At 41.3% G+C, this 15,494-nt stretch overlaps 1 protein-coding gene across 4 annotated transcripts in view; it reads right to left on the bottom strand.

The window, feature by feature from the left end:
- TC2N (tandem C2 domains, nuclear) overlaps positions 1-15,494 on the bottom strand; it is a 67,392-nt gene that overhangs the window by 15,551 nt on the left and 36,347 nt on the right. For 3 of the 4 annotated variants that reach the window (XR_008620957.1, XM_003832771.4, XM_055097952.1), the window contains exons 4-8: positions 11,190-11,357; positions 9,219-9,310; positions 7,928-8,003; positions 7,238-7,338; positions 6,724-6,840 (exon numbers count right to left, since the gene is read on the bottom strand). Coding sequence is in view for 3 of the 4 variants with exons in the window: in XM_003832771.4 (XP_003832819.1) it covers positions 6,724-6,840; positions 7,238-7,338; positions 7,928-8,003; positions 9,219-9,310; positions 11,190-11,357 (554 nt within the window). In the remaining variant the exon portion in view is untranslated. The remainder of the gene's footprint in view (positions 1-6,723; positions 6,841-7,237; positions 7,339-7,927; positions 8,004-9,218; positions 9,311-11,189; positions 11,358-15,494) is intronic. The other variant, XM_055097953.1, reaches the window with a different exon arrangement.

Below are 15,494 nucleotides of genomic sequence, written 5' to 3' on the forward strand. Positions count from 1 at the left end.
AGAAGATCTAGTTAAGAAGGTGGCTACATTCAACAACAGATTTTCAATGTAGACAAAAGAGCCTTCTGTTGGAAGAAGATGCCATCTAGGACTTTCACAGTTACGGAGGAGAAGTCAATGCCTGACTTCAAGGCTTCAAAGGACTAGGCTGACTCTCTTGTTAGGGGCTAATGCAATCAGTCACTCTGAGTTGAAGCCAACACTCACTTACTGTTTTGAAAATCCTAGGGCCCTTAAGTATTATACTAAATTAACTATGCCTGTGCTCTATAAAGGGAACAACAAAGCCTGGATAACAGCATATCTGTTTACAGCATGGTTTACTAAATATTTTAAGTCTACTATTGAGATCTACTGCTCAAAAAAAAAAGATTCCTTTCAAAACATTATTTCTCATTGACAATGCACCTCGTCACCCAAGAGCCCTGACAGAGATGTATACAGAGATGAATGTTATTTTCATGTCTGCAAACACATCCATTCTGCATCCCATGGATCAGGGAGTAATTTCAACTTTCAAGTGTTATTACTTAAAAACTAAATTTTGTAAGGCTATCACTGCCATAGTGATTCCTCTGATGGACCTGGGCAAAAGCAATTGAAAACTTTTTAGAAAGGATTCAGGATTTTAGATGCCATTAAGAAAATTCATGATGCACGAAAGGTCAAAAAAAGGACATTAGCAGGAATCTGGAAGAAGTTTATTCTAATCCTCATGGCTGACTTTGAGGGATTCAAAATTTCGGCAGAGGAAGTAATTGCAGATGTGGTGGAAACAGCAAGAGAACTAGAATTAGAAGCGGATCCTGAAGATGCAATTGAATGGCTGCCATCTCATGATACAATATGAACAGATAAGGAGTTGATTCTCACACATGTGCAAAGAAAGTAGTTTCTGGAGATGGAATCTACTCCTGGTGAAGATGCTGTGAACGTTGTTGAAATGAATTCAGAGGATTCAGAATATTACATAAACTAGCTGAAAAGCAATAGCAGGGTTTGAGAGGATGGAATCCAATTTTGAAAGAAGTTCTACTGTGGATAAAATGCTATCAAACAGCATCACATACTACAGGGAACTTTTTTGTGAAAGGAAGAGTCAATAGATGTGGCCAACTTCACTGTTGTCTTATTTTAAGAAATTGCCACAGCCACTTCAACCTTCACTAACCACCACCCTGATCATTCAGCAACCATCAACATCAAGGCAAAACCTTCCACCAGCAAAAAAATTACAACTTGCTGAAGACTCAGATGATCACTAACATTTTTTAGAAATAAAGTATTTTAAATTAAAGTATGTAAATTACTTTTTTTAGACATAATGCTATTGCACACTTAATGGACTACAGTATAAAGATAACTTTTGTATGCACTGGGAAACCAAAAATCTCATGTGACCTGCTTTATTGCAATGTTCATTTTAGTGTGGCAGTCTGGAACTGAACCTACAGTATCTCCGAAGTATGCCTATACTGTGCCCAAACTGTTACTCTTGTTGTAATAGCTTATGTCTGTCTGTACAGCCAGAACTGTCTTTCTGAGGGTCTCACAACTACTGAGCTATCTTTTTCTTTTAGAGTCTCAAGTCATAGAATCACACCAATTATATATTACACACAAAATGTTTAATGACCTTACAAATTATGCAAGTGTGATGCTTCATTTCACACTTTCCATATTTTGCCAAATAGGAGTCTCCCAAACAACTTTATATATAATAATAAAATTGTAAAATGAAAGATTCCATACAAGTTTTAATATGGGAACATTTTTCCTAACTTTTCCTAAGTTAAATTAGCTTTATTTGAAAATCAAAAAGTAAAATTGTTTAATTCAGAAAGTATTCATCTATGAGTGTCAAGGTTATAATGAGTTAAGGTTTATTTCTAGCTAGACTTTCAATGATACATATTTTCATAAAGTAAGATCCCAATATATATATACATATATACATATACACATACATACATATATACACGTTCATACACATATACACATACACACACAACCCAATTTTGATCATTGTCTTTTTCATTTATTAAAAATGTTTTTCCAGCTCCTTAAAAACTCTTCCTAAACATTAGTTTTCATAGTTACCTAGTTTTCTATCACATGGTGTTATGGGATGAATTACACCCCCCTAAAAAAGATATGTTGAAGTCCTGAGCCCCAGCATCTCAGAATGTGAACTCATTTGGAAACAGGGTCACTGTAGATGTGATCAGTGAAGTTAAGAAAAGGTAATACTGACGTAGGGTGGACCCCTAATGACTGGTATCCTTTTAAGAAGATGGCCATGTGAACACACAGAACACAGGTATAATGCCATGTGAAGACAGAAGCAGAGACTGGAGTGATCTACAAGCCAGGGAATGTCAAGGATTGCTGGCCATCACAGTAGCTGGAAGAGAGGCATGGAACAGATTCTCCCTCAGAGAAGGAATCAACACTGCTGACATTTTAATTTTGGACTTTCTCCAAAGCTGCAAGAGAGAAAATTCTGTTGCTGTAAGTCACCCAGTTTGTGGTACAGTACTGTTATGGTAGCCCTAGGAAACTAATACACATAGGTACACCATTAGGTTTTTCAACCATTCCTCTGTATGACACATTTGAAGTTTTTTCCATTTTTCTTCAAACAAAACTTCCAAGAGTATTTTATATATTTTTGTTTGTATTTTAGATTATTTCCACAGAAATAATTTCCAGTTTCAAAGTAGAATTACTGTTTAAAAGTATAAATATTTTAAGGTTTTGACATGTAGTGTCAAGATAATTTCTAAGAAGTTGTATGTTCTAGAATACCTGTAAAAGTTTTCCCTCTCCCTCTCCCTCTCCCTTTCCCTCTCCCTCTCCCCTCTTTCCACGGTCTCCCTCTCCCTCTCTTTCCACGGTCTCCCTCTGATGCCGAGCCGAAGCTGGACAGTGCTGCTGCCATCTCGGCTCACTGCAACCTCCCTGCCTGATTCTCCTGCCTCAGCCTGCCGAGTGCCTGCGATTGCAGGCGCGCACCGCCACGCCTGACTGGTTTTCGTATTTTTTTGGTGGAGACGGGGTTTCGCTGTGTTGGCCGGGCTGGTCTCCAGCTCCTGACCGCGAGTGATCCGCCAGCCTTGGCCTCCCGAGGTGCCAGGATTGCAGACGGAGTCTCGTTCACTCAGTGCTCAATGGTGCCCAGGCTGGAGTGCAGTGGCGTGATCTCGGCTCGCTACAACATCCACCTCCCAGCAGCCTGCCTTGGCCTCCCAAAGTGCCGAGATTGCAGCCTCTGCCCAGCCGCCACCCCGTCTGGGAATTGAGGAGCGTCTCTGCCCGGCCGCCCATCGTCTGGGATGTGAGGAGCCCCTCTGCCTGGCTGCCCAGTCTGGAAAGTGAGGAGAGTCTCTGCCCGGCCGCCATCTCATCTAGGAAGTGAGGAGCGCCTCTTCCCGGCCGCCATCCCATCTGGGAAGTGAGGAGCGTCTCTGCCCGGCCGCCCATCGTCTGAGATGTGGGGAGCACCTCTGCCCTGCCACCCCGTCCGGGATGTGAGGAGCATCTCTGCCCGGCCGCCCCGTCTGAGAAGTGAGGAGACCCTCTGCCTGGCAACCGCCCCGTCTGAGAAGTGAGGAGCCCCTCCGCCCGGCAGCCGCCCCGTCTGAGAAGTGAGGAGCCCCTCCGCCCAGCAGCCACCCCGTCTGGGAAGTGAGGAGCATCTCCGCCCGGCAACCACCTCGTCCGGGAGGGAGGTGGGGGGATCAGCCCCCCGCCCGGCCAGCCACCCCGTCCGGGAGGGAGGTGGGGGGGTCAGCCCCCCGCCCGGCCAGTCGCCCCATCCAGGAGGTGAGGGGCGCCTCTGCCCGGCCGCCCCTACTGGGAAGTGAGGTGCCCCTCTGCCCGGCCAGCCGCCCCGTCCGGGAGGGAGGTGGGGGGGTCAGCCCGCCGCGCGGCCAGCTGCCCCGTCCGGGAGGGAGGTGGGGGGGTCAGCCCCCCGCCCGGCCAGCCGCGCCGTCTGGGAGGGAGGTGGGGGGGTCAGCCCCTTGCCGGGCCAGCCGTGCCGTCCGGGAGGTAGGTGGGGGGGTCAGCCCCCCGCCTGGCCAGCCACCCTGTCCGGGAGGGAGGTGGGGGGGTCAGCCCCCCGCCTGGTCAGCCGCCCCGTCCGGGAGGTGAGGGGCGCCTCTGCCCGGCCACCCCTACTGGGAAGTGAGGAGCCCCTCTGCCCGGCCAGCCGCCCCGTCCGGGAGGGAAGTGGGGGGGGTCAGCCCCCCGCCTGGCCAGCCGCCCCGTCCGGGAGGGAGGTGGGGGGTCAGCCCCCCGCCCGGCTAGCCGCCCCATCCGGGAGGTGAGGGGCGCCTCTGCCCGGCTGCCCCTACTGGGAAATGAGGAGCCCCTCTGCCCGGCCAGCCGCCCTGTCCGGGAGGGAGGTGGGGGGGTCAGCCCCCCGCCGGGCCAGCCGCGCCGTCCGGGAGGGAGGTGGGGGGGTCAGCCCCCCACCCGGCCAGCCGCCCCGTCCGGGAGGTAAGGGGCGCCTCAGCCCGGCCGCCCCTACTGGGAAGTGAGGAGCCCCTCTGCCCGGCCAGCCGCCCCATCCGGGAGGGAGGTGGGGGGGTCAGCCCCCCGCCTGGCCAGCCGCGCCGTCCGGGAGGGAGGTGGGGGGGTCAGCCCCCCGCCCGGCCAGCCGCCCCGTCCGGGAGGTGAGGGGCGCCTCTGCCCGGCCGCCCCTACTGGGAAGTGAGGAGCCCCTCTGCCCGGCCAGCCGCCCCGTCCGGGAGGGAAGTGGGGGGGTCAGCCCCCCGCCTGGCCAGCCGCCCCGTCCGGGAGGGAGGTGGGGGGTCAGCCCCCCGCCCGGCTAGCCGCCCCATCCAGGAGGTGAGGGGCGCCTCTGCCCGGCCGCCCCTACTGGGAAATGAGGAGCCCCTCTGCCCGGCCAGCCACCCCGTCCGGGAGGGAGGTGGGGGGGTCAGCCCCCCGCCGGGCCAGCCGCGCCGTCCGGGATGGAGGTGGGGGGGTCAGCCCCCCGCCCGGCCAGCCGCCCCGTCTGGGAGGGAGGTGGGGGGGGTCAGCCCCCCACCCGGCCAGCCGCCCCGTCCGGGAGGTAAGGGGCGCCTCAGCCTGGCCGCCCCTACTGGGAAGTGAGGCGCCCCTCTGCCCGGCCAGCCGCCCCATCCGGGAGGGAGGTGGGGGGGGTCAGCCCCCCGCCTGGCCAGCCACACCGTCCGGGAGGGAGGTGGGGGGGTCAGCCCCCCGCCTGGCCAGCCGCACCGTCCGGGAGGGAGGTGGGGGGGTCAGCCCCCCGCCCGGCCAGCCGCCCCGTCCGGGAGGTGAGGGGCGCCTCTGCCTGGCCGCCCCTACTGGGAAGTGAGGAGCCCCTCTGCCCGGTGAGCCGCCCCGTCCAGGAGGGAGGTGGGGGGGTCAGCCCCCCACCCGGCCAGCTGCCCCATCCGGGAGGTGAGGGGCGCCTCTGCCCGGCCGCCCCTACTGGGAAGTGAGGAGCCCCTCTGCCCGGCCACCACCCCGTCTGGGAGGTGTACCCAACAGCTCATTGAGAACGGGCCATGATGACAATTGCGGTTTTGTGGAATAGAAAGGGGGGAAGGGTGGGGAAAAGATTGAGAAATCGGATGGTTGCCGTGTCTGTGTAGAAAGAGGTAGACATGGGAGACTTTTCATTTTGTTCTGTACTAAGAAAAATTCTTCTGCCTTGGGATCCTGTTGATCTGTGACCTTACCCCCAACCCTGTGCTCTCTGAAACATGTGCTGTATCCACTCAGGGTTGAATGGATTAAGGGCGGTGCAAGATGTGCTTTGTTAAACAGATGCTTGAAGGCAGCATGCTCCTTAAGAGTCATCACCACTCCCTAATCTCAAGCACCCAGGGACACAAACACTGCGGAAGGCCGCAGGGTCCTCTGCCTAGGAAAACCAGAGACCTTTGTTCACTTGTTTATCTGCTGACCTTCCCTCCACTATTGTCCTGTGACCCTGCCAAATCCCCCTCTGCGAGAAACACCCAAGAATGATCAATAAAAAAAATAAATTAATTAAAAAAAATAAAAAATAAAATAAAATAAAAGTTTTCCTAATTCTAAGAAGAAAGAAAGAAAGAGGAAGAAAGAAACAGAAAGCAATACACGCAATTTAAATTTGTATTTCTATGATTAATAGTGAGAAGAAACTTTTTATATGTTTATTAGTCATTTGAATGATATTATTTTAAAATGATGTCTTTTAGAAGATATCTTTTCATTTGCATAGAAAAACAATAATCTTTTAACCTGTAACAAGTGACAGAAATGAAGATGTATTTAAATTAATGTAAAATCTAGGATCTACAAAACCAAACTCAGGATCGTAAGTCTTTCTGTTATACTAATTGGAAATATTTAAAAGAAATTCATTGCAATCATGAATTTATTTTTCAAAGCCAAAGTGGGTTGGGGAAAAGAGAAGCCAAGATTTATTTCCTTTCACACAAGAAAAGTAAACAGGTTTCTTAGATATTGTTCATCTTCTATATATTTTAGTGAATAAGATATTCTTTTTAAATGCATCTTAATACTAGACAATGAAATATCAAATATTTTTCAGACTCAAAGTTGCCTTGAAAAAGCAATAATACATAGTTGTAGTTTCCCTAAGATAAAAGACTTTCTTATTCTGACTTGTTTACATGGGTAAAAGTGACAAATGTAAAAAAAAAAAAAAACAGAAAAGAAATTCAAATACAAACAGCCACTTACGTTGGAACCTTCCTTGGCTGTAGATTTGAAATGCACTGGTTTGGGCAATGTAAGTATTCCTTTTACAGAAACAGTAGGAGTGTCTCCATAACTAGAGGGCCAACTTAAATCTCTGCACTAAAAAAATTAAAAATACAGTTTGAATTTTACAAAGGATCCAACAATACAAACATTTGATGTATTTCTTGAGGTACTGACTTTAGATAAAAACTACAAAAAATAAACTTGTCTACTGAGACCTCATGTTGCATCCACATTAAGCAAATTTTGACATATAATATTCTAGATGTTATGTCAATTTCCCTCTTGAGCTTAAAAACACACATACTTCCATCATACTACAGATTTTTTTCTTAGATGCTTTATTAAATACTATTTTCTGTAAAAATATTGAAGAATTCCAAATGTCAAAGGTGGCATTGGCCCATTCCCCAGAAAAGGGCAATAGTCAGTGTTTACAATGTCTAAATATTCAATTTTGTAATAAAAGCTGGTATTAACTATACTAATTTACCTGTAAAACTGTGATCCAGATCTGTTCTACTGAAGAATTATAAAACAATTTCACATTCAGTCTCCCAAAGTCCCTTTCATCTCCTGATAGAGTAATTGTATCTGAATTATAAAAGGACAAAGATGTTTCAAATGCCATGCAATCCTTCTAACCCAATTAAGCTTTGATACAATCCAATTTTAAGAGCACAATTTTAAAATGCTACAATTATTTTTTAAAGTTCACAATCTAAGAAGACAAAAATCACACTTTAATATATTTATTGAAGCACTAGAGGGAAGATATATACTATAAAAAGGTCTCATGGTTTTAAAAACTTAACCTAATTGCAGTGAGGGATTTAAATTAAAACTAAGAGAAATCTTTCCAAATAACATTTATATGGTCTTAATACTGTATTCTTCTGGAGGCTCCTTCACTAGTACACTTTAATACAAACAAAAGATATTCAACTGCTTCATCACCTTTTAAAAAGCCACACTTGTACCTGAACACTGAGAAATGGACCATGTGATCTGAGTATCCATATGCTGATAACACTACCAACATAGTTTTATTTAGACTTAATTTATTATATCAACATAGTAGATACAATCATCTAGAGTTTTTCACCTTATATACACTTTCAAGTTACTATTGAGTAGAAATAATTATCTTAAGAGTATAAAAGTAGGATACTTTATTCCTTACCCAGGCTTCTGTTACTCCCCTGAGAATTTTTCCTTGAAGAAGAACTACTGGGTACACTGGACAATGAATCATGTCTCTATAAATAAAATTACTCTTGAGTCAGAAATTGCATATGAAACCTTAAGGATTCTGATACATATGCCTCAATATCCATCCTAGTAACAAACTGCATGCTATTTTGACAGAGTTACAGGTCAGAATTTCCCACTTACAGGTAGTGGAAAAAAAAAAAAAAAGCTTTTGGCATTTGTTAGGAATATCTTAAATATCTTATAAGATGAGATACTGGAAAGCCTTTGCTGTTTTTGGTTTGGTTTTGTAATAAGGAGAAAGATATTACTGCTTAAGTTTCATACCTGAGAGTATTAATGAAAATGAGAATTTATTTAGAAATAGCCTGCTATGGAAAAACTTGTAAAGCAGCAATTATCAAAGCATAGTCAACCTGGACCTGCAGAAACAGTATCATTTGGAACTTGGTAGGAATACAAACTCAGGCCCTACTGCAGAGCTACTACTGAATTAAGAACTCTGAGGATGAAGCCTGCCATCCTGTGTTTTAACAAGCTCTCCAAACAATTCTGATGCGTGTTAAACAACTGCTGCTATAAAAAAATTAAATCTATAAAAAGTTAACTCACTTGAGGATTAAGGATTATCTAGAATATATTTCCATTTTTAAAATATATGTACATATATTCACATGGAAACAAGACCATGAGTACATATAACAATATTTTCACATTGCACTTACTCTGAGTTATAGGAAATATGGGAATTTGTCTTTCTACTTTGCTTACTTCTATTTCCTAATTTTAAATAATTACAGTTTACTTGTAATAAAAAAGAAACATTTTTAAAAACATCAAAATAATTCTCAATTCCTTTTCAAAACCAGGAGGATGCAGTGTTAATATCAGTGAATAAAGTCCTACATCTCAAAAGAAATATAATTTTTAAAACTAGCTGGTTATATTCAGTAAGAAAAGCTAAATTAATAAGCACTTTTAATTACACCATTTTAAACACCAACTGTTTCAAGGTTCCCTGAGAGCATACCAACTGAGATATAAAATTTATTGAAAAAAGAAAAACTACTGCCTTTTAGCAATCAAATAACAGCTTTCTAAAATAATATACATGGGAAATATCAATTATTTATTCTTCAGATATCAGAACAGATACATCTACAAAAAATATACAGCATATTCCTAATGTAATTCATACATTTCTGAATTTTTAATTTGAAAGGAAATTATCACATATAATTAAATTTATGTAGATAATTCACCTGGATGAATCGCTGAGATGAGTTTGTAAGATCAAACATAGATTTGCTTAGCCCAGGGGAACCGGGAAGTTTGTTGGTCCTTAAATCACAAACTACAAAGGGATATGAGAAAAGTATATATTTTTAAGAAACACTGGAATTCTACTTAATTACCATGAACTAAATCTCTGTAGCAATACATCATGAATATTTTGTGCAAATCTACAGAAGAGATAAAGCCTTCTAATAAAAATTTTTTAAACTTAAAAAAATTTTTTTCAATTATTTTATTTTTGTTTGAAACAGAAATCAACATAAATCAAACAACACATTTTCACATCCACATCAATTATCAAACAGGGAAAATTACTTTTTTCTTTACATTCCCCATTCCTTGATCCAATAAATATAATCTAAGAGTAAACACTCTGTATTAAATGTAGTGCAACTATTTATTATTAATAAGCATGTATTACTTTTAAAAATCAATACTCAATCCCATGTGCTCCTATATTTCTAGTCTGTATTTTTAGTTTCCCTCCTACACTGTAAGATCTGTGAAGAAAGGAACTTTGTATGCCAATTGTATATTCTAGCACAGTAGTGAACGCAAGGCAGGCCCTTAAATAAGTATTTCTTCTTTATTTTCAGTACCTCACCCTAAATTCACTGGTTGAGAGAGAGATATATATATACACACACACATATGTATACATATATACATATATATACACACACACGTATATATACATATATACACACATATGTATACATATATACATATATATACACATACATATATATGTGTGTGTATATATATATATCCTGAAAAACTGAGAATTTTGTGAATCACAGACGAACATGATAGACTATAATTCACACAGTCTCAAATATGAAACTACAAAAGCTCTATAATCACTTAAGCAGTTTGTTTATATTTCCCATCACACCATGAGTTTCTAAATTCATCATTTTCACTGAATACAGAAAAAAATGAAAAAAAATTACTGTATTTAGTACAACATATCTATGTACAAATAGCTGTTGAAGAGTTTATGAATATACAGGTGACAAGTGAAATGCATACAAAATAATCTGGGCTGGTGTAGTGGCTCATGCCTGTAATCCCAGCAATTTGGGAGGCCAAGGCAGGAGGATTGCTTCAGCCCAGGATTTTGAGCCTAACCTGGGCAACATGGCAAAACCCCATCTCTACAAAAAAATACAAAAAAATTCAAAAAAATTAGTCAGGTGTGGTGGCACGCGTCTGTAGCCCCAGCTTCTGCGGTGGGGCAGGGGTGATGGGGAGCTGAGGTGTGAGAATCACTTGAGCCTGGGAGGTTGATGCTGCAGTGAGCTGAGATTGCACCACTGCACTCCGGCCTGGGCAACAAAGTGAGACTCTGTCTCAAAACAACAACAACAACAACAAAAAGACAAAATAATCTGAAAACAAAACTTCTTTCTTCTTTATGTTTTTTCCCTTGTACCTGGTATGTAGCTAACTTCTTTCTCTTTTGTTATATGTATTTATCATGAACAACATAATGTTTTAAAGTATATATACATTGCAGAATGATTAAATCTAGCTAATTTACAAATGTATTACCTCACAGTTATCACTTTTGAATGATAACAAAAAGTGTTTTGAGAACACCTAATATCCACTCTCTTAGCACTTTTCAAGAATATATCATAATTAACTATAGTCTCCATGTTGTATAAAAGATCTCTTGAACCAAAGCTTCTTTCAAAGAAGGGAAATTAAATGGAATTTAGAACTACCAACAGATATAACTCATTAATCTTTCAATTCTTATATTAGATATAATACTACAGAGATGTCATAACGTTTATCACATTTATGAAGCTTGTTTCCTTATTTTTAAAATGCTTTTAATAGTAAACATCATTTATTCCCATATCTTACATTTGATTTCTAAATTTCTTAAAGAGAAACACAGAGAGGAAAAGCACAAAAGATGTTCATACCCGATCCATACAGTCTTGTCACTTCTGAACGGGGAGGAAAGCGTCGACTCAAATCAGGTGAAATGTGCTGATACATATAGAATGGGTTATACACATCATAGCTAGGTCCATGCTGGGATGAACTGGAAAGTTCTACCTTTCGATCTCCAAAAGATGCTCTGGCAGATCCTGAAAGCAAATGTTTCTAAAAGTTTATAACATCCTTTTCTTGGAGTTATTAGCCAACAGCTGGTACACCCAGGGTAAAAGAAAAAATATTTTGTCTCAAGTAATACTAAATCACATGTCTTTGATAGCTAAAAATATCAGCACATATTTAGGGAGTTCTGTGTGAAGTATTATGCCAAGGATCAGCCATTAAGCCTGCACTTAAGACAGTCTGGTATATTTCTGGCATTTTTCTTTGCCCCATAGACAATTCTGTATTGTGTGATCTGAGTTTCCTCTTATTTTTCTACTTATATATAGAACATCTTTTAAATTACAAGATTGCGGGGGGGAGATACATCCTTTTCAAGAAGATGTAGAACATTTATTAAAATTGACTACATGCTGAGATACACCGAGAAACTCTCAAATTTGGAAGGACTGAAATCATACAAAGTACGTTTTCTTACAACAATGCAATTAAGTTGGAAATCAATAGCAAAAATAAAAATAAAAACTATTTATATGGAAACACTAAAGACCAAGAATAACCAAAAACTTAATCTTTAAGAAGAAAAACAAGACTGAAAGATTCGCTCTACTGGGAATTAGGAATATAATATTGGTAAGTGATAGAAAAAGAGATCAATAGCAAAGAAAAGGAGGCCTAGAAGTAGACACCCATTTCATGAACACTTACTTTATAATTAAGGTGGCACTGCACAAGAAAGAATGATCTTTTCACTAAAAGGTGATAAGACAACTGGATATCAACAGGGAAAAAATAAGCCTGCATTCAACTAAAGATATTCACAAAAAAATTAGTTCCATGGGGATTGTAGATCTAAATTAAATATTACAGGCAAACCAATAAAGCTTCTATATTCAGGTTAACTGATAAGAAAGTTTTCATGACCTTAGGACAGGGAAGCACTTCTTAAATGAAACATAAAGAGCATTAATCATATACATACATATATATACACACACACACACGTACATACATACATATATATATATATAATTTTATTTATTTATTTATTATTATTTTTGAAGTTGATTCTCACTCTGTTGCCCAGGCTGGAATGCAGTGGCATGATCTCGGCTCACTGAAACCTCCGCCTTCTGGGTTCAAGCTATTCTCCTGCCTCAGCCTCCCAAGTAGCTGGGATTACAGGCATACGCCACCATGCCAGCTAAGTTTTTGTATTTTTAGTAGAGATGGGGTTTCACTCACCATGTTGGCCAGGCTGGTCTTGAACTCCTGGGTTCAAGTGATCCACCGCCTCAGCCTCCCAAAGTGCTGGGATTACAGGCATGAACCACCACGACCAGCCTAATCATAGACATATTTTAATAAACTAAACTACACTAAAATTTAAAATTCCCATTTGTCAAAGACTAAGGTAACTCACAGAGTGAAAGAAGATATGTGCAACAAGTATAACTGACAAAGGGCTCATATGCATCCAAGTACTAACCAGGCCCGACCCTGCTTAGCTTCTGAGATCAGATGAGATCAGGAGCATTCAGGGTGGTATGGCCATAAAGGGCTCATATCCAGAATACATGAGGAACACCTACAAATCAATAAGAAAAAGACAGACGAGACTATATATAAATTGGCTTAAGACACTGATAGGCACTTCAGAAGACAATCAATCTCATTAGTCATGAGGAAAAAATAAGTTGAAAACCCAAGGAAATACCAGTGCACACTCACCAGAATGGTTAAAAGCAAAAAGACGGACAATAGTATGTGTTGGCAAGAAAGTAGAGGAATGTAAACGATCATACTCTGCTAGTGGAAATGTAAACTGATATAATCACTATGGAAAAAGAGTTTGGCAATTTCTACTAAAGCCGAAGATATTTATATTCTATGACCCAACAAGCCATTCTGAACATATACACAACTGAAGTGCTTGTACATGTGCACCAAGAGATAGGTATAAGAATGTTCGTAAGTATTATTACCCATAATAGCCAAAAAATTGGAAAACTCAAAATTCCATCAACAGTAAAATAGATATAGTATATACTTACTACATACAAATTCCTTATAATATGCTACACAGAAACACTACTGTACACTATGCCATTTAGAATACAGAACGAATTATAATATACACTTACTGTACAGATACAAAAACAAACTAAAACTACTGACAATTACTTGAATTAATCTAAAAAACATAATGTTGAATGAGAAAACCATAAACAAAAGAATACAGACTGAATAAATTATATTAAGTTCAGAAAACAGAAAAAATTAAACTACAATATTCAGGGATATGAGCTTAGGTGGTAAGAAGAAAGGCAAGAGAGTCATGATTGTAACAATGGTGACACTGAACACTCTAGGGTGACTGAAAGGCAAAAAAATGGAGAGAAGCTATGGGGTTACTAGTACTACTCTATGTCTTTACCTAGGCTGTACCTACATGGGTATTCTGCTTTGTAATAAATCACTGAGCTGTATGTTTCTGTTTTGTGCATTTTTCTATGTGTATAATATTTCATAATTTAAAAAAGAAAATATAGGTCAAATTCCTTTCAAGGTTAATAATCATGTTGGGAATAATATGTAGACATAAAGCTAAATTCTTCAAAGGTTTAAATTATTATAATTCTCCGTATAACAACATTGTGGTCAACTATGGACCACATATACGACAGTGGTTCCGTAAGATTATAATGAAGCCGAAAAGTTCCTATGGTCTAGTGACATGGCAATGATTGTCATCAAGATACGTAGGCCTAGGCTAATGTGGATATTTGTGTCTAAGTTTTTAACAAAAAAGTTTAAGAAGTAAAAAAAAAAGCTTTTAATAGAAAAAAGCTTATAGAGTAAGGATATAAATATTTTTGTATAGCTGCACACTGTGTTTATATTTAAGCCAAGTATTATTACAAAAAAGTCAAAAGTTTTAAAATATTTAAAAGTTTAGGCCAGGCATGGCAGCTTACGCCTGTAATCCCAGCACTTTGAAAGGGCGAGGTGGGCAGATCACGAGGTTAAGAGATCGAGACCATCCTGGCCAACATAGTGAAATCCAGTCTCTACTAAAAATACAAATTAGCTGTGTGTGGTGGCCCGCGCCTGTAGTCCCAGCTACTTGGGAGGCTGAGGCAGGAGAATCGCTTGAACCTGGGAGGCAGAGGTTGCAGTGAGCCAGGATCGTGCCACTGCACTCCAGCTTGGTGACAGACTGAGACTCCGTTTAAAAAAAAAAAAAAAGTTTATACAGTAAAAAAGTTACAGTAAGCTAAGGGTGATTTATTGTTGAAGAAACAAAAATATATTTAATAAATTTCGTATATCCTAAGGGTACAGCATTTATAAAATCCACAGTAGTATACAGTAATGTCCTAGTTTTCACATTCACTCACTACTCACTCACTGACTCACCCAAAACAACTTACAGCCCTGCAAGCTCCATTCATGATAAATGCCCTATACAGGTGTGATATGGCTTGGCTGTGTCCCCATCCAAATCTCATCTTTAATTGTAGCTCCTATAATTCTCATGTGTTGTGGGAGAGACCTGGTGGGAGATAACTGAATCATGGGGACAGTTTCCCCCAGACTGTACTTGTGGTAGTGAATAAGTCTCAAGAGATCTGATGGTTTTTTTTAAAGGGGTTTCCCCTTTTGCTTGGCTCTCATTCTCTCTTGCCTGCTACCATGTAAGATGTGTCTTTCTCCTTCCACCATGATTGTAAGGCCTCCCCAGCCACGTGGATCTGTGAGTCCATTAAACCTCTTTTTCTTTATAAATTACCTAAACTCAGGTATGTCTTTATCAGCAGCATGAAAATGGACTAATATAGTAAACTGGTACCAGGAGTGGGGTGCTGCTGTAAAGATACCCAAAAATGTGGAAGCAACTTTGGAACTGAGTAACAGGCAGAGGTTGGAACAGTTTGGAGGGCTCAGAAGAAGACAGGAAGATGTGGGAAAGTTAGGAACTGCCTAGAGACTTGTTGAGTGGCTTTGACCAAAATGCTGATAATGACATAGACAATGAAATCCAGGCCAAGGTGGTCTCAGATAGAGATGAGGAACTTGTTGGGAACTGCAGTAAAAGTGGCTCTTGCTATGTTTTAGCAAAGACACTGGTGTCATTTTGCCCCTGCTGTAGAGATTTCCGAAAC

This window comes from Pan paniscus, chromosome 15 (genome assembly GCF_029289425.2).
Source record: "Pan paniscus chromosome 15, NHGRI_mPanPan1-v2.0_pri, whole genome shotgun sequence".
Classification (NCBI taxonomy): Eukaryota; Metazoa; Chordata; class Mammalia; order Primates; family Hominidae; genus Pan; species Pan paniscus.